Raw genomic sequence first — 23,120 nt, 5'->3', positions numbered from 1 at the left:
AGACAGGGCCCCCCACCCAGCGTGGTTGCATGGTCCGAGCGGCCCCTGGCCAGCCCCACCATGGCTCAGTGAGCCACCCAGGGCTTTCCACCGGGAGACGGGGACACTCACACAGTGGGGACCACACCTCCAGCGTCTCCTCAGCCTTTCCTCCAGGGACGACCTGTAAACACGGCCCTGCAGTGAGGACAAGGCCTCCCGGCCCCCAAGCCCCGTGTCTCGAGGGAGGTGGCCCCAGTACTCACGTTGGTCCTGACTGGGGAGGTGGAGCCAGCACCCGCTGTTGGGGGCTCGCCCTGGAGGTCCGTGAGTCTGACCTCCGAGGACTTCACGAGGTGCCGGGGCAGTCGGGAAGGGAAGGCGTGGGGAAACCTGTCAGGTAAACAGGTGGCAGTGGCTGCCCTGAGGGTGGCAGGGGCACACAGCCCCGCCCTGCAGGGAGACGGAGAGCCGGTGGGAGGTCACTGGTCACCCGCTCCTACCTGGATGTCTTCTGAAGGCGGGAGAGGAACTGGGCTGAGATGCTCAGTCGGGGGTTGAAGAAGTCATCCTCGGTCTCAGGGGCTTTCAGGTCTCTCAGGGATCCGAGGAAGAGCTCTAGGGCAAGATGCCAAGGGAGCCCTCAGAAACCCTCCAGCCAGCCAGCCCTGGGCCCAGGCAGACCCCACAGACCAGCAGACAGATCCTCAGAGACCCTCAGCAACCGATAACACGGGGCTTCCCTGCTGGTCCAGGAAAAGATCCCACATGATGCAACTGAGACCCGATGCAGTCAAAAATAAAAAGCAGACAACACACACCTTGGGAGCAAATCGAGCTGGCAGAGGATACCGTGCTGCTCAGCCCCTAACTAAAAAGTAAAATGCACACCCTCCCACCACTCTCGCCAGCCCTGCCACGCAAAGCCACACCCTGGGGACGTCCACACTGAGCCCAGTCCTCGGTGCGCCCAGGCAGGTGTCAGAGAGGGGCAGGGCTTACCCTCAGGGTGGGCATCAGTAAGCGTCTCGAAGTGGTGGCGGAGGAACTTCTCTTGCTCAGGGGTCTGGGGCAGGGAGCTGTTGGATATGCCTGGCACCTCGGGCCGGGGCAACTCTCCTGCAGTCCCTGGGCATCCTGGGCAGAGGGTGTGGGCAGGAGAGAACTGTCAACACCGTGAGTCATGGAAGACGCCCTGAGAGAGCCGCCAGCCACTTAACAATGGAGGAAGCTGGACTCGCCCATCACACACCCTGTGGCCACCAGGCGGAGAGGGCGGGGCTAATGGCTCTGTCTTCTAGGGGAGGGAACTGGGGGTGCAGGACTGATGTATGGCCAGTGGTTCTATGTTACAGCCATCACCCGGCAAGGCCCACGCACCGCCCTTTTCTGCATGTGGCCGCTGCTTACCTGGTATGGGGGGCATTGTGTCAAACTGAGGTTCTGGGTCTGGCTGTGGAGGGGAGGAATGGATGGTGGTGAAGCTGCACTCCAAGTCAGCCTCTGACTCCCCCGAGTCTGGAAGAGAGTGGGTGGGGTCAGGGGCCCAAAGCCGGGCCCTGACTGGGTGAGTCAGATAAGGAGGCTACGGGTTTCCAGGCTTCAGTTCCCTCATCTGAAGAAGGGGGACCATAGGACCCATGCCCTATTTTATGGACCAGCAAGGCTACACTTCAAGAGAGATGCAGAGCTGGGCTCCCACTGGTGGGCAGCTGGGCTCCAGAAGGCTAGGGTGAAGGCAGCAGGGATGATGTCTGTCTCTATGACAGACTCTGAGCTTCAGGAAGACTGGGTCACAGTCACCATCAGTGCCCAGAAAGGGGTCTGGCCAGACGAAGAGATGACTGCAAGGTGTGCTGCCGGTGCCCACTCACCCTCAGGTGGACTCCGGTCCTTCGAGCTGATTGAGGAGACCGGGAGGAAGGGGTCCCCTTGCTGGTCTCCGCGTGCCTCCACTACCTCCTCCGCACAGTACTCACTGCATGCCGGGGGTGAGGGATGGGTGGGGAGAGGGGAAAATGACACAATGGTTAGGAAACACCTGGCCCCTACCCAGAAGCCCTGGGCATCTGCACCTGCTCCTGCTGGGAGCACAGCCTCGCCTCTCCTGCCAGCACCAAAGGCGCCCTCCACGTACCCCTTCTTGGAACCAGGGAAGCAGGTTGCAGCCTCACCCCTCTGCCTCCCTCCCTCAGGCCCACTGAGAAAGCAGAGCGCAGTTCTTCCAGAGTGTGCCTACCAGTCGAGGCTTCCTCTCTCCAACTAAGGAACTCACCTGTCCATCCCTGTGACTGTCACCTCTGTCTCCAGGGGACAGGTGATGAGCTCGCTGGCCTCAGAAGATTCCTGCTGTGGGGGTGACAAGGAAGGGTGCCCGCAGCCATCCTCCTGGGGACTCTCGGACTGTGGGTGAGGACAGCGCAGCTCTCAGAGGCAGCCGTGAGCCCCAGGGCCCTTGTGAGCCGCAAGGTTTTCCACCCACACCGGTGGCGACGGGAAAGATGGCAGGCCTCGCTGTTGGATGCTCCCTGTGAGCCAAGGCCCAGGCGGGGCCGTCATGAGCTCACTTCCTGCTGCTCCTCCATTTCATCTGCCCCTTTACAGATAAGGAATAGGTATGGCTCCCCCCCTCCCCCCACCCCGTCTATTCACATGAAGCTCAAGATCAGGCAAACCAATCCATGGTGACAGAGGTCAGCATGCTGGTTACTTCACTGAGGGTACTGACTGCGCGGGCAGAGGGGTCGTCCTCCAAGATCAAGAGGCAGAAAATGCTCTACATACTTTGACTTAGGGGGTGGATACCTAAGTGTGTACACAGGTATTCAGCAAACTGTGGTTTTATGACCTGTGTACCTAACTGTACTTATATTATGCCACATAAGGAAACTTATGTTGTTGTTGTTAAGTTGCTAAGTCGGGTCCGATTCTTTGTGACCCCATGGACCGCAGCCCACCAGGCTCTTCTGTTCTTCACTGTCTCCTGGAGCTTGCTCAAACTCATGTCCGTTGAGTCAGTGATGCTATCTAACCATCTCTTCCTCTGCTGCCCTCATTTTCCTCCTGCTCTCAATCTTTCCCAGCATCAGGGTCTTTTCCAATGAGTTGGCTCTTTGTATCAGGTGGCCAAAGTACTGAAGCTTTAGCTTTAGGATCAGAAAACTTACGTAAGAAAACTTATATCAAAAAAGAATTTTGTTTGGAAAATAAAAGAATAAGATCTAAAGATATGTTAGCACCTTTTTGGGCCCAGACTCTGTTTATGGCCCTGGATAACTGTAAAAGCCCTCTGAGGGCTTCTTTTTTTAATGACCATTTTTAACTTTTTTTTTTTTAATTATTTTTTGGTCTTGTCCCACAGCATGTGAGATCTTAGTTCCCTGATCAGGGATCAAACCTGTGCCCCCTGCTTTGGAAGTGTGGAGTCTTATTTTAAGATATTGATTTGTTTTTATTTATTTGGCTGTGCTGGGTCTTTGCTGCAGCGTGAGAGATCCTTAGTTCAACATGTGGAATTTAGTTCCCTGACCAGGGATTGAACCCTCATCCCTTGCATTGTGAGCTTGAAAGAAATCTTAGCCACTGGACCACCAGGGAAGTCCCTTGAAGTGTGGAGTCTTAACCACTGGACCGCCAGGAAAGTCCCTATGACCATTTTAAAAAATGACTTTTTGATATCTTTTTTCTTGGCCATCTTTTTTTTGTCTTTTTTGAAATGACTGTATTTTTGAAAACCAAAGACCAGAGAATCAAGGCTTGCTGCAAGTTACATAGCCAGGAGTGGGTAGGTCCAGGGCACCACCTGCTCAAATGCCCTCGACTCAGGTATAGGCCTGCCCTGGGGCCCAAGCTCTCAACCTCAAGTGAGCGCCTCCCTGACTCTTGGTCTGCTCTGGGACGTTTCCCTGTGCACCAGGCCCAGGGCTCATCCACCTGCTCACTGCTATCTCGTTACCCTCTCACATCCCTAGAGTGGCATCTCCCTGCTAAGTTGCTTCAGTCGTGTCTGACTCTTCGTAATCCTATGGACTGTAGCCCACCAGGCTCTTCTGTCCAAGGGATTCTCCAGGCAAGAATACCGGAGAGGATTGCCATGCCCTTCTCCTAGAGTGGGATGGTGAACCTTATTTTCAAAATGCATGCGCGCTGAGCCCCAGCTCCTCGACCGGCGGTCGTGGTGCGTGTGCTACGGGTGGGGCTGGGGCCAGCAGTCCATACCTCGCTCAGCAGGCCTGCCAGTCTCTGCGACTCCATCGCATCCAGGACGGAATCCTCCAGGCTCTCGGGCTTCATGGGGGTAAAGTAGCAGTCCAGGTCCCTGGCATCCAGGATGGACTTAAGAGGCTCCTGGTCAGCCCGCTCTGCCCAGCGGCCATGCGGCTGGTAGCTGCGCTTGGCATGGAAGGCCGTGCTGTCTGCTGTGTCGTCATCTCCTAGCTGAGGGGACAAGGGGATGCTCAGGCAGCTGGCCAAGAGCTCGCCAATTCCAGTGAGGGTGAGGAACACTGCACAGACCCTCTTCCAGCCTTGTGGCTTTAAACCTCACTCAGAAACAACTTGCAGGTATCTGTCTCCAGCAGAACCTTGTTATTTTTTTTTGCCATGTCAAGTGGCTTGTGGGATTTTAGTTCCCTGACCAGGGATCGAACCTGCACCCCCTGCAGTGGTGACAGAGGAGTCTTAACCTAACCACTGGACTGCTCAGGAAGTCCCAGACCTACCTCTAAACTGCAGAAGTCCTCATGCAACTGCTCCACATCTCCACATAGATGTTTAGCAATCTTTCAAAGCAAACATGTTGAAGACACCTGACCCTTCCCCCTAAACCAACTCAGCCTCAAGTCTTCCATCTCAATGATTCTTCCCAGCTACTCAGGCCCCAAACCTTCAGGTCCTCCTTTGTTCCTCTTATTCTGTCCTCACACTTCACATTTCTGCAACTCTGCCACTCAAACACACCCAAGATATGTACACTTCTCTTCTCTGCCGCTTCCCTGATCCTGCTTACCACTGCCTCCTACTAAGACTTGCTTGGCAGACAGTGGAAGGGGGGTGCTTGAGAACCTGGGTTCTGGAGCCAGCCTTCTAGGGTCAATCCCACCTTCTCTAATTCCTAGCTGTGTGACCCTGGGCAAGTTACTTAACCGCTTTGGGCCTCAGTTTCCTATCTGTGAAATAACAGGGGATATGAAAAGCCCAGACATCAATGTTGATTAAATAATACATATAAAAGACTCAACAGAACCTGAACAGAGCAAGTGTGCTGTGAATAATTGTTATTGTTGTTTTAGTCGCTAAGTTGTATCTAACTCTTTGTGACCCCATGGACTGTAACCCACCAGGCTCTTCTGTCCATGGGATTTGCCAGGCAAGAATACTGGAGTAGGTTGCCATTTCCCTCTCCAGGGGATTTCCCGATCCAGGGATCAAACCTGTGTCTCCTGCTTTGGCAGGTGGATTCTTTACCACCGAGCCACCAGGATAGGCATGCAGTAAATACCTGTGGCATGAATGAAGAGCTGTCTAAACAGAGACTGAAACCATGATAAGGATTCTCCATGGAAAGTAAAGATATGAAGGGGGAAAAGGTACCTGTACTTTGTTAGCCTCTAAGTGTCCCACTCCCCCGCAGACTCACCAGCCGCTTTGCCCAGAGCGGCAGCTTGCCGTTGGTCAGAAGGCACTGAGGATCTGAAGAGACACAGGACATCCATGAAAAGAGAATAAACAAGTCAAGAGACCACCGTGAACATAAAGAGGCGGCTCTCCAGAGACCACACAGGAAATGACACATCCAAAGATGGCTGGCCTCACTAGCTGTCGGGGAAATGCACATTTGTTTTAAAGATTTCTTTTTTGATGAGGACCATTTTTAAAGTCTTTACTGACTTTGTTAACAATATTGCTTCTGCTGTCTACATTCAGTTTCTTTTTGGATGTGAGGCACGTGGGATCTTAAGTCCCCAGCCAGGGATCGAATCCACATTCCCTGCCTTGGGAGGCGAAGTCTTCACCACTGGACCGCCAGGGAAGTCTCATGGGAAATGCAGATTTAAACAATGGGATATGTTTTCCCCATGCACACTAAATCGCTTCAGTGGTGTCCAATTTTTTGCGACCCTATGGACCATAGCTCCTCTGTCTGTGGGATTCTCCAGGCATGAATACTGGAGTGGGTTGCCATTTCCTCCTTCAGGCGATCTTCCTGACCCAGGGATTGAACCCGCATCTCTTACATCTCCTGCATTGGCAGGCAGGTTCTTTACCACTAGCTTAAGATTGACCAAAATTAAAAGGCTTCAAACTATCAAGTATTGGCAAAAGTATGAGGAAATAGCAGGCTTAATACTGACTGCTGGCTGGGGCAGTCACTGGATTTGGAGGGCCCTTGGGGTTATCTTTTAAAATAAGAAGTGTATTAATCCTGGGATCCAGCAGCACCTGTCCTTGAACTCTGTCCTAGAGAAACACCCTCACACATGGCCAAGGAGGTGGCATTGGGTGGGGGTGGGTAGTCAGCACAGCCTCGTTCACAACAGTGTAAAGTCAGAAAACACCCACATGGGGGAGAAGGCTCAAGAGGGGGTATATGTATACATATAGCTGATCCACAGTGTTGTACAGCAGAAATTAACATAATGTTGTAAAGTAATTATACTCCAATTAAAAAATAAAAGTAAATAAATAAAGCTAAAAAGAAAAAAGAAAATATCTCAGTGTCCCCCTGGAGCACAATCAGTGGCGATGCTACTGGTTAAGAGGGAGGCCTCTGCTTTGTAGTCAGTGAGATCATTTTGAGAGAAAAAAAGATAAAGAAGAATATCTGCAGTCTAATATAATTTATAGACATAGATGCTCCCTGTGTATATTAGGTATACTAATGTTCAGAAAAAGGCCTGAAAGGATCCACACCACCTTCGAAGAGACGTTGGACTGGATGTGAGGGTGGTGACAAAGAAAATGAACTTACTCTTTAGTTTTTTCCCCAGGTTGAATGCTACATGGCTGCTGCCTACCAATCAGCCATCCAGGGGGCCCCTGCCTGCTTCCTCCCTGTTGGCAGAGCCCACCAGCTTCACTAAGAGCACAGAGGCTAGCCACCATTCCCAACCTCTCTCACAGTTGGAGCTATCACGGCCAACATGACCGGCAAGAAGCCTACAGGGGCTTCTGGGAAAGAAGAAGCCCCATAAAGGCTATTCCAGGAGGGAATGTCCTCTTTGACCATGTCTCTGATGGCTGGAACTTCAGCAGCCATCTTGCAACATGAGGGCTGAAGCCAAAGCAATATGCAAGGAAGCAGGAATTCATGGAGGGCCTGGCCTCTCATAAACTCGCTGAGCCACTTCTCTCCCTTCTGCCTGAACAAGAGAATCTGGTTTGTCTTCTGGCTTACATCACCCTGTTTTTCCCCTGGGACAGCCCCTTACACTCACCCCTGGCCTCTGATCACATGGTTCAAGTGGAGCTGACTAAAGCCTCTGCCCTCAGCGATGACCACACGACTCAGGGCTGGCCAATCGCAGTGTCTGGATCAGAAACGGGTGGGTGACTTATAGCAGGAACATAAGTCATGAGCAGAGGACTCCAAACTGTTGGGGAAGAGGTGCTTTCTTCTCTAGTGTTATAACCTTGAGCTGCAAGGGATACTCTGCCCCTTTAACAGGGAGAGTCTGCCTGACAGCAAAGTCAACACAGAGGAAAGCAGAGCCAAGAGATGGAGAAACATCTGTTTCTTTAACGTCACCTGACTACCAGGATCCAGTTATGCATGAACCCATACTCTCAAAGTTTCCATTACAGGAACCAATAAATCCTCTTTCTAAATTAAGCCAGTGAGAGTCTAGTTGCTATGACCCTGAAGGAGTCCTGACTGATGTGATTATTGAGTTTCAATATGTGTCAGGCTGTGAAAGTAGTGGCCAAAACCCAGCAATGATCCCTCTGCTGAGAGTTCAAAATAGGGCCCCTTTCCCAACCTGGATCCAAGCTCTCCTTGGATGGGGTCTTCAGCAGCTCTTCAGATTCACATTCTTCCTCCAGCTCATCCTCCGTCTGCTCTCCAGGGCTCAGGGAACAAATCTCACTAGGCACGGATGCATGTATCTCCTGCCTGAAGACAAGAAAAAGGATGGCAGGAGAGAAACACAGGTTAATGGGGTGGGAGAGGGGACCTACCTAGGGCTGGGTCCATAAGAACACACTCTTGGCTTCTGGTCAACACGGGGCTGGGAGATCTTACCTGCTACAACCCCTCTGCTAGAAACATACTGTCACAATAAATGACACGTAACAAAGGCTGGCCTGGAGAAGGAAATGGCAACCCACTCCAGTATTCTTGCCAGGAAAATTCCATGGACAGAGGAGACTGGCCGGTTACAGTCCACGGGGTCACAAAAGAGTTGGACATGACTTAGCAACTAAAAACAACAAAAGTTGGGCTCAAAAAATAAGACACACTCTTCAAGGCCCACAGCAATGGAACAGAAAGCAAAGCAGATGGTAGGGCGTAAGTCCTGAGCTGCTGGCTTCTGTTCCAGAAAGCAGGGTTAGCAATGAGATTTTAGTTTCAAGGGCCAAAGAGCTGTCCACTCCCTTGGTGCCTAGATCTGCATCACCTCAAGATGACTGCAGAAAATGAGGCCATGTCAGGCCTGGTTCCCAAGGGGGAGGCAATGGCAAAGCCTCAAGACAGAGAGAGAGGACTTCCCAGGTGGTCCAGTGATTAAGAATCCACCTGCCAATGCAGGGGACAGGGGTTCTAGGCTGGGAAGATCCCCCATGCTGTGGGGCAACTAAGCCTGTGCACCACCGACTACTGGAGCCCACGCACCTAGAGCCTGTGCTCTGCAACAAGAGGTGCCACTGCAATGAGAAGCCGTGTGTACCTCAAGGGAGAGCAGCCCCAGTTGAAAGCCCATGTGCAACAATGAAGACCCAGGGCAGCCAAAAATAAATAAATGAAAAAAAAAAAAAAGAGAGAGAGAGAGAGACAGGGACAGCTCCAGGAACAGAAGAAAATTTAAAACCTCCCACTCCAGGTGAAACTTCCAAACCAAAATCCCAAATCAAAGACCAGAATAGGAATTCACTCCAAATAAAACTGGTCTTGGAACTTAAAGACTTAAGAAATAGGTTTAGGAAACTCAGGGATGTAAGTGAAAGAACAACTTCCATTTAAAGATTAAGAAGACATCCCTGCTCCCCTGGACCCTCCCCTGACCTCCTCCCTCTGCACCGAGGGCTGGGTCGGGGGCCTCCTCTAGTCCCCACAGCCCCCCGAGGGCTCCTCACCAAGTGCTCACAGGCTCTCCTAGCACTTGCGCTTTTACACTGCAAAGCCTTTCTCACGTGTGTTACTGTAACTTTGTGTTCAAAGTCCACTTCCCAAAGAATACATGCAAAAATACAGCTGATTCACTTCCACTGTATAGCAGAAACTAAAGCAACATGGTCAAACAACTATACCCCAATAAATGAAAACAAAAACCAAAACCCCACAAAGTTCATCTGCTCTTCGAGGCCCTGAGGGCACAAGGGGCAGGGTCTGGGTCCGGGCCCTGCCCGTGTCTGCAGCCTCACTCCCTACGGAGGCCGGGGCAAGAAGACAGCCCTCTGGTGAATGGATAGGAAGCTGCCAGGACCTGGCGTGGCCGCTCCACTTCCCATCCTTCGTCTTCTGCTGCTGCTCCCGGTGGTCGATCTCCAGCAAGTGCTGCTTCATGCAGTTGGTGATCTCAGGGCCCAGGTGCCAGATGAAGACACAGCTGCAGAGGCCAAGGAGAGATGTGGAAGGAGGAGGAACGGTGAATACAGAAGTCATCTGACCCTGGAGCCACCTGCGTCACCATAGCCAAGACCCTACTCCCTGGCCTGGAAAATAGCTCCCATCAGCTCAGTGCAGGTCTACACCCTGGTGGGGTCCAGGGCCCCCTAGTAAACCAAGGCTGCTCTGAAGACCTCAAACACGGAAGACAGCCATGAGGGAGGGTAGTAAATCGAACAGTGACAAAAGGGACGCCCTAGGACACCAACCAGGTGCTAAGGAACTGACATATGTCATCTCATTTGACTCTCACCTATGATTCTCAAGGCAGATGGGGTCATCTCTCTCTTTTTTTAGCCCCACCATGCAACATGCAGGATATTAGTTCTCTGAATAGGGATTGAACCCCCTGCCCCCTGCCATGGAAGCTTGAAGTCTTAACCACTGGACCATCAGGGAAGTCTCGGGCTCATCTCTCTTTTACAGAGGTTCAGAAAGGGGAAATGCCCTGCCTCAGGGTCACAAGTAAGTGGCAGGTCTAGATTTGAACTCAGGGCTTGGCACACTGTCCGGCGAGAGTAAGCTGGCATGCTTTGAGTTCCAGCTGTGGGCACCGGGCTCTAGTGTCTGAGCCCTGGCTCTCCCCATAGGCTAGGTCTCACCCACTCCCAGAGGGAGGCCCTGCCGGGCAGCTTCCAGGCCTTTCCCACCTGTCTCCGGACACGGTGATCAAGTGACGGCAATCATAGGTGAACTTCATGCCAGTGACAATTTCTGCAAGTAGAGCAGAGAAGCTGTTTTGGTCTTTTTCATTTATTTATTTGACTGCACCGGGTCTTAGCTGCAGCATGTGGGATCTTTAATCTTCATTGTGGGATCTAGCTCCCCAACCAGGGACCGAACCCAGGCCCTCAGCATTGGGAATAGGGAGTCTTAACTACTGGACCACCAAGGAAGTCCTGCACTGGCCTTCTGAGCTAGAAGGCTGGGTGAGGGCAGGTGGGAAGGGGTCCCAAGCAGAGAGGCACACCCACCTGAATGGCCAAACATCTTGGCAACACACTCGCCTGAGTAGAAGTCAATCACTGAGATGCTTTTGTCAGAGCAGCTGGTGGCCAGGAAGGTGCCGGAGGGGTCCACGTGGACCTGCCGAGAAGAGCGCCCACGTGACACTGGGGTGGCCTCCGTCTTCCCAGAGGCTGGGGTCTCAATATCACAGCCCCACTGACCAAGGACCCCCTTGTGCTGGGCGCTAGGTACGTGGACTCATCCCAAGTTAGCCTCACGACACACCCATGGTAGGTAGAAGCTCCTGTCCCCAATTCACAGGTAAAGAAATTAACAACCATCACAATGGTACTAATGGCGGCCAGGCCCTGTGCTAAGTACTGTATGTATGTGGATTTATTTCCCCCACAGACTCCTGTGAAAGAGGCTTAAAAAAAATTTTTTTTAAATCCTAATTAAAGTTGTTACAATACTGCTTCTGTTTTATGTTTTGGTTTTTTGGCCATGAGACATGTAGGATCTTAGCTCTCTAACCAAGGATTGAACCTGCCCCCCTGCATTGGAAGGCGAAGTCTTAGCTTTTGGACCTCCAGAGAGGTTCCTCTAGAGGCTATTTTTATTTGCATTTTAGAGATGCTGAAACAGGATTGAGAGGAGATGACATTTGCCCAAGGTCACAGACAGCCCGAGGCAGAACTTTAAGAGGATCTGACTCTGGAGCGTTTTAACAACTCCCCTAGTCCAGAGACTCTCATCCTGGATAACACAGGCAGGGGGGAAAATTTGAAGAGGGACCCCAGACCTCTCTGATTCTTCCACCACACTCTGCTGCCACTCAGATGGAAACTACTTAAATGTCCTTGCTTGGGGAAAGTGAAAGAAAGTGGCTCAGTTGTGTATGACTCTTTACAATCCCATGGACTACAGAGTCCGTGGTATTCTCCAGGCCAGAACACTGGAGTGGGTAGCCGTTTCCTTCTCCAGGGGATCTTCCCAACCCAGGGATCAAACCCAGGTCTCCCGCATTGCAGGAGGATTCTTTACCAGCTGAGCCACCAGGGAAGACCAAGAATACTGGAGTGGGTAGCCTATCCCTTCTCTAACGGATCTTCCCAACCTAGGAATCAAAGCAGGGTCTTCTGTACTGCAGGCAGATTATTTACCAGCTGAGCTACCAGGGACGCCCCCACTTGGGGAAGGGTTCAGTAAATAAATGTAGAGCTGCTGGGGCCACTCCTGGCTCCCAAGCATCCTTAGTCAGCCAGGCCCGAGTGGATGCTGGCCAGCATGTGATCCATTGATCCCATGCCCAGGAGGACCCATATATCAGATGGCTCAACAGGGCAGGAAACAGACAGGGGTGTGTGCGTGTCTGGGTGTGGTTTCAGCCAGGGCCCCAGTTCCTCACCTTCAGCAGGGACCCGTCATCACCCTGGGAGCCCTTGTAGCACTTCTTCTGCTTCCCGTTCATGGTGTTGTAGACTCTGGAAGGTGAGGGCAGGAGTGGCTACCATGGCCCCACCCACACTCCTTCTTGTTCCAACCTTACCTGCTGCCCTCCTCTCCCTGGGAAGCCCCCAGTACCTCTTTTCCTCCACTGCCTGGATTGAAACCTTGTATCAGGGAATGGGACCCTGTCTCAGGCTGAGGTCATGGAGGTTATGTCTGGCACCCAATTTGAATAAGCAAATGTAGGAGATGGAGAATCTCTTTGGACATGCTCATTCCTCCATATCCTTCCCAGTCTAAGCTCAGATATCCCTTCCTGTGAGCCCTGCTTGAGCCCCAGGTGGGATGGATGTCCTCCGAAGCCTCTGGGCTCTCCTCATCCCAGCCCTGACCACTGCACGCTGTCACTATCTGTCTGTCCTCGCCTGCACTCCACGGAGGCAGGGCTGGGGACTCCCTCTCTCTTCCCCGCACTCTCATACTCAAGAAACGAGGTTTATGAGCCATGTCAGCACCTCTTGATTACCCCACGCAGGCTCCTGAGAGCCAGGGAACCCACTGTTGACCTGGAGACAAGGCCTGGGTGAGCCCAGCTCCTAAGAAACACCCACTGGGTCCCTCCACTCCACCCAGCTTCTCAGGGAGTGATGGGCGGGGAAGAAAACTCATGAGAAGACAGACCCACAAAAGCCCTGCCCAGAGACAAGCCGAGCCCAGGCCGACCGAGCGGCCCAGGGCAGCTCCTCACCTCACGTTGCGGTCCTGGCAGGCCACGGCCACGTACTTCTGGGTAATGTCGATGTCCATGTCATACAAAGTAGTCTTCTCAGCCACGTGGTGGGTACGGACAAAGTGCAGTCCATCCGAGGCCTGGCAGGGCAGATGGGGTTTTCAGAGGACACCCCCGAGGAGCCCCCACATCCAGCCCCCAAGGAGGCCACCCTACTCTACCCGCTGGGCACTGCGGAAGTAGATGCTCTTGTCGGCGCCACAGCTGATCATCTGGATGTCTCTGTTGCCTGGAGGAGGAGGCCGTCATGAGGTAGGGCTGGGCCCCTCTGAGCCCAACTAGGGCTAGGGATCCTAGCTCGGGAACCCTACCATAAGGGAACTCTGCTGGGCATCACAGAGGGCTTCCTGGAGGTGGTGACAGGAGTGCTGGCAGGTGGGAGGACTCTGTAAGCTGTGAGCCATGTGCGTGAAGGGGTACGAACAGTGCCGTGGGCAAGGCAGGCCCTGCAGAGCAAGAGCATACAGGGAAACAGGCCAGGGGCACCTGGAAGTGCATACAGGAAGCAGGGATACCAGGCTTAATCTGGGATTCGGAAAAGTGACTCAGGCCACAGAGTGGAGACGTGACTGAAGCAGGCAGCAAGAGGAGACAGGCAGGCTGCTGGGAGGCTCATGCCATCAAGAACAATCAGAGGGACTTCCCCGCTGGTCCAGTGGATAAGAATCTGCCTGCCAATGCAGGGGACATGGGTTTGACCCCTGGTCCGGGAAGATTTCACATGCAACTAAGCCCGTGCGCCTCAACTAGTGATGCCCGTGCACGCTAGAGCCCGTGCTCCGCACCAAGGAAAGCCACCACAGTAAGAAGGCTGCGTGCCACAAGGGAGAGGAGCCACCCACTGGTGCAACTAGAGAAAGCCTGCACAGCAATGAAGACCCAGCTCAGCCACAAATAATAATATAAAAAAGAATGATCAGAATGTCCGTACAGGGACTCCCTTGGCAGTCCAGTGGTTAGGACTCCACATTTCCACTGCAGGGGGCTTGGGTTCAGTCCCTGGTCAGGGAACTAAGATCTCACAAGCCGCGTGGCACAGCCAAAAAAGAAAAAAAATCCATACAGATCCCAGGCCAGGCCCTATGCCACTTGAGCCTCCCCCTCCTGACTGTCACCAGCCACATTTTTGCAAATGTGAACCCCCAGGGGCTCAGAGTCACACAGTCCTTGTTCCAGGGTGCAGAGAGTCAGGACCAGGCCAGGGCTGATCCAGGCATCCTCTGGTTATTAAACACTGTGCTCGGAAGCCAAGCTTTCTCTCCGAGCCTCAGCTTCCTGTCTGTTCAATGAACCAATATCAGCCACTGCCCCGTGGAGTGGCATTGAAGCCCCTGGGACAGTGGCTGCCACCTGGTAGGTACTATCGATGTTCTTGCTTTTAGGCTTCTCTCTTTATAGAAGAGGAATAATCAGAGCACAAGTACCTCACAGAGTTGTAGTGATGATGAAAAGATAGAATGAATATAAAACATGTAGAGCCTTGGTACAATGGATGCTGCTCCTTCGTGACAGGACATTTGCATGCTCCCAGGCCTGACACTACAAGCTAAGATGTTACTCAAGTGGGAGTCACTGGTCCTAGAAGGGAGAGAGCCCTGAGTGTGGGAGGGACCCAGAGAGGGCCTGCAAGTTACTGGTAATGTTTTGTTTCCTAACCTGGGGTGGAGACTCCATGTGTTCTAACCTGAGGTGGAGACTCCACGTGTTTAGCAAGATTAGGACCAGGATCAATCAGAACAGTCTCTAGCTAAAAACAAGGGGTGTGTCTAGTTCAGGTCTACCGACTGTGAACTTTGATGTGGATATTCATTGTATTATGCTGTAAACTATTCACAGATTTTCTTTTCACTTTTTGGAATATATGATTCAAAGAAAAGAGTTCAAAGACTGACATTCTTTAGCTGGGTAGCTTCAGACAGTTTCCATTGGCTGGTGCCCAGTTATACAAATCATCAACGTTTCAAGCACAATGCCCAGGTGAGCCAGCTCAGCCAGAGCAGGGCTCACAGGAGCTGGGTTTAGGATGCCCATCCTTTCACACCACCTGGGGCTTTAACAGAGGTCCACACTGTCAGAAGGACCGACTCGTGGGTCACCCTCTTGGCCAGTCATCACCTCTCCTGGATCTAGACCATTCATTAAAGCTAAGGTCACTTCTGGGCACAGCCCAAGATTTACTGATCTATTCTACCTACCTCTCCCCTGTGGAATGGGGTGGTCTAAACAGTTTTTTAAGGCTGTCTGAGAAAGTTGAGCTGATCAGCATTTATTAGGTCCTTACAAAGAGATGCAGGTTTGATCCCTGGGTCAGGAAGATCCCCTGGAATAGGAAATGGCAACACACTCCAGTATACTTGCCTGGAAAATTCCAGGGACAGAGGAGCCTGGCAGGTTATAGTCCATGGGGTCGCAAAGAGTTGGACATGACTACGTGACTGTGCATATATATACACACACACACACACACATCACAACACAGCAAACACTGTTAACCTGTTTTTGCTCAGCTCCCAACCACCTTAGACAGAGACAGGGCAGAAAGTGGGGAAGACCAAGGGATACATTCTCAGCCACAAGATTCTATGTACAAAACTCTTCCTAGTCAAGAACATGGAGCACAGGGATGTATTCTCTCCATAAATGGATTCTTCTTGAATATAGTTTTGAATATGTTCTTGGGTTCTGATCATTTAAACTCCTACAAGGGCCTGCTTCACCTCCTCTTGGCCAGGGATCTCCAAACTGAATCTTTCCAGTCTTGGAGGGATCCCTTCAATTGCCTGTTTGAGTGACGGCTTTGAAGTTAGACAGCCTTCTGCAAAATACTGGCTGTGTGACTCTGTCAAGTGGGGTAACTGCTGGGACAGCGCAAGGGTCATCACCCAGCACGGAATTAGCCTCCAGTAATTGTCGCTGTCACCCATTTTTCTGCCAAGGTCCCCAGCACCCATCCCATCCTGGACTGGCATTCTGACTTCCTTTTGGGGCACTCGCCTAATGCCAGTTCTCCTGGATCAGAGGTGGAGGTGGGTGGGAGCTGGAGAAACAGGAGTCAGACCCAGCCTAAGAGGATACTCCAAAGCTCTGGCACAGATAACTATCCTGGAAAGGGGTGGCACCTCAAGTCAGCACCAGGAAAGTCAGCTCTCAATTTCTGCCAAAGTGACAGGAAGAGGGGAAGTGTCTTTCCAGCAGTATAGGAATGACTGAGACCCTGCCCACCCAAGAGAGGCACAGCCGACAGAGGGAGACAGTATGGATAACTTTAAAAAATTCAACCTTTGGGGGACTTCCCTCGTGGTCCAGTGGTTAAGACTCTGTGCTCCCAATACAAGGGGCCCAGGTTCAATCCCTGGTCTGGGAACTAGATCCCACACTAAGAGTTCTCATGCCACAACTAAAGATCCTGAATGCTGCAACGAAGATGGAAGATCTTGAGTACCACAACTAAGACCCAGCACAGCCAACTAAATAAATGATAAATTTAAAAAAACATTCAACCTTTGGATCCAGCCGGGCTTGAATCCGATGTTGCTGCTCCCTTTTTTCTCTAAGCTGAAGGGGACTCTGCTGTTACGTGCAGCCAAAGGAGCCCACTGAAGGAGGTGCAGGATGTAGAAGGCAGGGACTTACCAGTGAACTTGATGGCCGTGATGGATGAGGAGTGGTCATCCAAGGTCTGCTCCAGGTTGTAGTTCTTCTCCACGTTCAGCACGTGGATCAGTCGGTCCCGACTGGCCGAGGCAAGTAAAGTCAGCCCTGTGGGTGAGAGGGAGGTCCTGGGTTCCCGGGGACCCGCTTGATGGCTTGGCCTCTCAGCCAGCAGTGTGACCAAGCTTTCCTGGCCTTGAGGAAGGGGATCTCTGGTTTCCTAACTGCAGCCAACTTGCCCCAGACCCTGGCATTCTACATCCTTCGCCACCGGGTTGTGCAGGATGAATCTTGATGTACACATGGACACTCCTCCACCTGTGTCCACACCAGACACTTCAGCAAAGCCCAGCATGCCTTCCTACCCAGTCCAGCTACTGGCAGCCACAGGAGGTCCTGCCAACTTCTCAACCTCTCCAAAACTCCACCCACCCCCTCACTCTCTGCACTCTGGTTGCATGAGCCTCACGTAGGCCCTACTGACCATCTGCTGCCACCCTGCCTTCAGACATTGGACCTTTGTGCTGGCCCCCTCAAATGGTGCCTACCCTGGGCACCTGCTAGGTCTAAGGCCTGACACATGATCTGAGGTGGAGGGGAGCTCAGGAGAGGTGTACTGGATGAAAAGAAATGCAGAGGAAATTTGGCAGAACAGAGTATGGGAGAAGGAAGGAGAAAAGAAGAGCATGGGAAAGAATATTAACCTCATTCAGTATATAACTTCACCAACATTATATTCCTGCCAAAAGGGTATCATCAGAATCAAAACATGAGGGTAACAAACAAATCCAAATGGAAGGAAATTCTATAAGATGACCGGTCTGTACTCTGCAGAAAGACAAAGTCATAAAGAGAAACTAGATAAGGCTGTAGAAATAAGCCTCAAGTCAGCACCAGAACAAAGGTGACAAAAGAGCCACGACAACTAAAGGGTGAACCTGGACTGGAAAGACAAAGGCGCTCCAAAAGACGACACTGGGAAAACTGGCAAAATGGGAATGAGAACTCAAGATACAGACTGCTCTGGTGAGTCAGTGGTTAAGAATCTGCCTTCCAATGCAGGGAACAAGGGTTCGATTCTTTCCAATGCAGGGAACAAGGGTCGAGGAGCTAAGATCCTACATGCCTTGAGCGCCACAACTAGAGAAGCAACTAGAGAAACCAGTGCTCTGCAGCAAAGACCAAGCACAGCTAAAAGAAAAAAAAAGCCCAAGAGAGATGACGGATTTGATAAGATGTGCATTGGGTAAGCGCACTGTGGTCAGGTAAATAGAGGTTCCCATTGCTAGGAAATGCTCACAGAAGCATTTCAGAGTGAAAGGACAGCATGCCTTCCTCTCAAGTAGTTTTAACTTCCTCTCAAGTGGTTTAGTGAAAGAAAAAAAACAGGGCTTCCCTGGTGGCTCAGTGGTAAAGAACCTGGCTGCCAATGCAAGAGACACGGGCTTGATCCTTGGTCTGAGGAGATCCTGCATGCTATGGAGCAACTAACCCCGTGCACTGCAACTTCTGTGCCCTTGCTCCAGAGCTTGGGAGCCGTGACTACTGAGCCCACGTGCCACAACTACTGAAGTCCACACACCCGAGAGCCCGTGCTCTGAAACAAGGGAAGCCACTGCAACGAGAAGCCCATGTACCGCAACGAGAGAATAGCCCCCTTCACCAAAACTAGAGAAAAGCTCAAGCAGCAATGAAGACCCAGCACAACCAAAAGTAAATAAATAAAATTATTTTTTTTAAAGAAAAAAATTATATACATGGTATTATTTTATTATGAATGTGTATATACACATACATGCACAAATCGAGAGAAAAGGAAAGAGGGGAAGCAGATAATGTCATATGTATATTCACAGGGTCAGATAGGATTTAAAGAAAATACCTGGGGAGTTGTGAAGAATCTACAGGTGTTCATGATGATATTCTTGTAAATTTTCTATAAGCATCAAATTTTTTCAAAAGAATATGTCTGACTACTGATCTATCTTTTCCAGCAGAGAAGGAGCTCATCCATCCATTTACTCATTAACCTTGACCTCTTTAGCCTGAGCACTGTTTGGGGTGCTGGGGACCAAGGTAAGCAGGTCAAGTCCTGCCTGCTGGGTCTTGCTTTCAGGAGTCCCAGCCACCCTGATCCCAGGGCCTGGCAACAGGAACTCTTATTAAATGCAGGAGCCCTGGCTGTCATTCACAGTCCCACCAGACACCAACTACCCCTCCCGGTGGCTCTGCCAGGCAGGCCGTGCCCCCCCATAGGCTCACCTGTCTCTGGCTTAGAGTACTCCAGGCACAGCACCTCAGCATCGTGGGCCTCCACCTTGACCAGCTCGTCCATGAAGTGCAGCTCGTGGATCCTGGGAGACACACACTGCCTGCTGTACCCTGTCCACCGCCCCCAGCCCTCAGCCCCAGGTGCTCTGCTACTAGAAAAGGTCAGAGCAGCCATGTGGGGGACACAGAGAATATCCTGCCCTGGCCAACTAGACTACAGGTGCCTGACCATTCTCGGCACCCAGAAAGCTCCCAAGCCTGGGAGCACCTCAGCAGGCACCCCGCCCCCTGTGGTTCCATGGGTTAACATCTAGGATGGTCCCTCGGGGAACAAGGGTTAGGGGAGGGCTATTATCAGAGGTGATCACTGGAGGTGGGGCAGGGGTCAGAGGTCATACTCAAAGACAGGCCCTATGGGTGGGAACATTTTTGTTGTTTGTTTTGCTTTTGATTTTTGGCCACGCTGTGTGGCTTGTGGAATCTTAGTTACCTGACCAGGGATCAAACCTGGGCCTTTGGCAGTGAGAGCACGGAGTCCAAACCACTGGACTGCCATGGAAGTCCCAGGTGGGAACATTTAAAATATATATATTTATTAATTTCGGTGTGCCTGGTCTTACTTGTGGCACACGAACTGTTAGCCGTAGATGTAGGATCCCGTTCCCTGACTAGGGACGAAACCCAAGTCCCCTGCATTGGAAGAGCAGAGTCTTAGCCACCTGCCCACCAGAGAAGTTCCCCAGGTGGGACCATTTGATTCTAATTTTTTTGGCCACACCCCAGGGCTTGCAGGATCGTAGTTCCCTGACCAGGGATTGAACCCAGGCCCTTGGCAGTGAAAGCCTGGTCCTAACCACTGGACTGCCAGGGAACTCCCTCTCATTCTTAAAGGGCCTCAAATCCAGACTTTCCGCATATTCTTGCCAAATGAAATCAGACAACAGGTCATCCATGACTGAAGTAAGACATGGTCATCCCAGCTCCTCCATCCTCCACCTGTGTGATCGCAGCCTGGCCACTCGGACCCTCTTTCCTCAGCAAATCCATCTGAAAGTGGTGCGAATAACAGCACTGACACCAGAGGGTGGCTGAGAGGATTAAATCATTCGATACCATGGCGCTCAGGCCAGCGGCAGCCTGGAGGAGACCGTGATGCCCCTGTTAGCTCTCCTTACTGTTTTCCACCATTCACACCAGGATGCTGTCAACCGGAGCAGCTCCCTGACCTGTTTGGTTTGCCTCATCAGTGACTGACACCAAAACAGCTGCCAACATTTAAAAACCATAGAATTTCATAGAAAAAAATCTGCACAGAAAGTTTTTTTCTGTTGTTCTTGGATGACGGGAATATGTGACAACGTGGGGCCTGTCTGCTGGTGCTGTGTGGCGGCTGCCCCTTCATGGGGCACATGGTCTCCAGCGCCCCTGGTTCTCCCATCCCGCCAGAGACCCGGCACCCAGGCTGTCACCGCTGTACCCTTTCACGCTACACCTGATCCCTATGACAGGGCTCGTATTCCGTCAGCACCTACTGGGCCTGTCACATCCCGAAAAACCTCTGCAGGGTGGTAAACAGCCTGAGCCCTCAGATGTCCATCCTCCGGCCCCTCTCCTAGCACCCCAGCTCCAGCTGGCATCTTCTCTGAGGGTTCAACAGTGGTACCATGGGGCCAAGACGGTGTCACCCTGCCCTGGAGTCATGCAAATGTGCCTGTCCCCTGAGCAGGCAAAGTTCACATGGCCCAGTCCCTAGGTAGCTACTCTGATACACTGGGAGCCAGCCCTTCTGGAAGCCCCTTCTCAACTTATGTTCCCAGGGCAGGCTGGCTACCAGACTGCTACCCACACTCCCTCATTCCCAACGGGCAGCTGGAGGTGCCAAGGCCAGGGCTCCTCCCCACTGCCCTGAGCACCTGAGCCCGAGCTGGGAGGTGTGCACTAGACACCGCCAGGGCCCACTTGCCTCAGATTTCCACTTCGGTCGCCTGAAGCCAAGTGTTGGCCATCAGGACTGACCTGCATGACTCGAACACCAGCTTTCACGTCCACGGGCATCGCATTCTCGCTCCCCCGGTCTGGGAAGTGTGACATGTCCTGCAGGTGCTGGATGTCGTTCTCCACATACACGACCTTCAGCAGGGTCTGCAGAGAGGAAAAGGCTGAGGTCAGTGCTATGAGTGGCTCTGAAGCACTGCTGCCATTGTGTCTCCTTACAGCCAGTCTCCCAATCTTGATTAGCGAGAGAACTCCAATTCTGACTTGGAAGCTTCATCACTCAGAATAATTACTATGCCTCCCAGACTCCTTTGCATCTAGATGAAGTTGTGTGAATAAATTCTGGTCAATGAGATGTAAAGCAAGTGAAAACTCTTTTTCCTTCCTACTGTCCAGGTGCCTGGAACTTGGATGTGACGACTGGTGCTCCAGTAGCCATCTTGGGTCATGAGGACAAGGGCCACTCCTTCAAAATGGATGGTTCTTAGGTCTCTAAGTGCTTCCTAAAGCTGCCAAAACAGCCTGGACTTGTTACTGCTAGGCTATTTTTATGAGCCAGAAAATCAAACATTTACCTCTTGTTTGGGCTTTTTCTATTGTGTATAACCAAATACAACACATATATCACAGGTGCAGAAGAGAAGATAGTTGGGGGAGAAGAGGTGCTAGTGAGGCTAGTAGGAAAGGAGCACTTGCTTTACATATCCTGTATTAAGGGCCTCTTTTGTTCCAGTAACACTGACCTCTTTTGGGTTTTCCAACTCACCAAGCTCTTTCCTATCTCAAGGCCTTTGTCCCTTGGTGTAGAACACTCTCCCTTCCCCTCTTTACGCTGCCCAGTCCTCCCATCTAAGTTATCTCTTCCTCTAGAGGCTGCCCGTAGTGCCACAGATAGAATCAGATGACTATTCATGTATCCTACTCATACCTCACAACTTTCTTTCTCAGTACTTATTATGCTTGGAAGTATATCATAGTGTGTGTTACTGGCTCATTGTCTGCCTCCTCCACTAGACTGGAGGTGCTATGAGAGAAGAATGTGTCTTAGTCATTGATGTGTCCCCAGCATGCAACACAGCACCTAGCACTGACCTTGGTAGTAACTGCAGAATCAATGAATGTATGATTTAGGCCTTAGCTCCCCAGAGAAGCTCTCTCACTGACCTAGAAACACCCAACATTTCTCCAGCAAACTGTTTTCTCCCCAGCCTCTCATCATGCCAGCACCCCATCCTAGTCATTGCTAGACAGGGTACACCTCTGCCTGGTTTGGCCCATCACATGCTCCCCAGGAGGGTTCTAGCCCAAGACTTGGGGAACAATTTCTTCTTTGTTGAGTATATTGGATTGCCTGGAGTAGCTGTGTTCACATACACTTAAGAGAGTAGGAGCTGACTCAAAGGAAAGCAAAGAGGAAAGACCATGCCACTTAGAGAGGGAGAGAAAGAAAACTGAGAGAGGAGCCAGAAAGTGACCTGCCTTGGTTCCTGGTTCCTGCCCCTAGTGAAGTTGAACACCCAGGTTCCATAAAACTCTTTCCTGCCCTCATATTTAGCTTCAAGTAGGCCTTTGTTCCTCCTAACAGACAGATCACAATGAAGCCACTCACATTACTGAAGATGTTCTTCTGCCATTGAGAGTCAGGGTTGCTGTCCATGTTCCAGAAGCGGATGGTATTGTCTGAGGAACAAGTCAGAAAAGATCCTGATGGTAGACAAGCTCTCTGATCTTCAAACTCAGGATACACCTACAGTCCCCAGAGAACAAGGCAAAGGGCGATTCAGTACAACCACTTTGAAGGCAACACTGTGACCTACTATTGGATTTTTGTGAAAAATAGTAAGTTGCAGGGCTACCCTGGTGGTCCAGTGGTTAAGAATCTGCCAGGGAATGCAGGGGATACAGGTTTGACTCCTGGTCTGGGAAGGTTCCACATGCCTTGGGGCAACTAAGCCCATGTGCCACAGCTACTGAGCCTGTGCTCTAGAGCCTGGGAGCCACGACTACTGAGCCTGAGGGCTCAGAGCTCATGCTCTGCAACAAGCGAAGCCCTCGCGCCACAAACAGAGAAAGCCCGCAGGGAGCAACGAAGATCCAGTGCAACCAAAAATAAACAAACAAATAAATAACAAAATAAAATCGGTGTTGATGAAAATACAATGATGAAGATATTGAATAATTTGTGACAATAACAACATAGAGGGGGAGGGA

At 51.5% G+C, this 23,120-nt stretch overlaps 1 protein-coding gene across 3 annotated transcripts in view; it reads right to left on the bottom strand.

The window, feature by feature from the left end:
- Nucleotides 1–23,120, bottom strand: part of WDR62 (WD repeat domain 62) — a 47,499-nt gene that overhangs the window by 2,058 nt on the left and 22,321 nt on the right. For all 3 annotated transcript variants that reach the window (XM_006068762.4, XM_044931226.2, XM_044931225.2), the window contains exons 10-29: nt 22,519–22,656; nt 20,878–21,056; nt 18,906–18,997; nt 16,626–16,751; nt 13,154–13,221; nt 12,951–13,072; nt 12,162–12,237; nt 10,780–10,891; nt 10,456–10,519; nt 9,624–9,746; nt 7,959–8,092; nt 5,618–5,670; nt 4,198–4,416; nt 2,255–2,382; nt 1,854–1,957; nt 1,390–1,497; nt 982–1,116; nt 483–597; nt 246–372; nt 112–163 (exon numbers count right to left, since the gene is read on the bottom strand). In XM_006068762.4, coding sequence (XP_006068824.4) covers nt 112–163; nt 246–372; nt 483–597; nt 982–1,116; nt 1,390–1,497; nt 1,854–1,957; nt 2,255–2,382; nt 4,198–4,416; nt 5,618–5,670; nt 7,959–8,092; nt 9,624–9,746; nt 10,456–10,519; nt 10,780–10,891; nt 12,162–12,237; nt 12,951–13,072; nt 13,154–13,221; nt 16,626–16,751; nt 18,906–18,997; nt 20,878–21,056; nt 22,519–22,656 — 2,275 coding nt within the window. The remainder of the gene's footprint in view (nt 1–111; nt 164–245; nt 373–482; nt 598–981; nt 1,117–1,389; nt 1,498–1,853; nt 1,958–2,254; nt 2,383–4,197; nt 4,417–5,617; nt 5,671–7,958; nt 8,093–9,623; nt 9,747–10,455; nt 10,520–10,779; nt 10,892–12,161; nt 12,238–12,950; nt 13,073–13,153; nt 13,222–16,625; nt 16,752–18,905; nt 18,998–20,877; nt 21,057–22,518; nt 22,657–23,120) is intronic.

The sequence above is a fragment of the Bubalus bubalis genome, chromosome 18, assembly GCF_019923935.1.
Source record: "Bubalus bubalis isolate 160015118507 breed Murrah chromosome 18, NDDB_SH_1, whole genome shotgun sequence".
Classification (NCBI taxonomy): Eukaryota; Metazoa; Chordata; class Mammalia; order Artiodactyla; family Bovidae; genus Bubalus; species Bubalus bubalis.
This window is presented reverse-complemented; position numbering and strand designations above follow the sequence as displayed.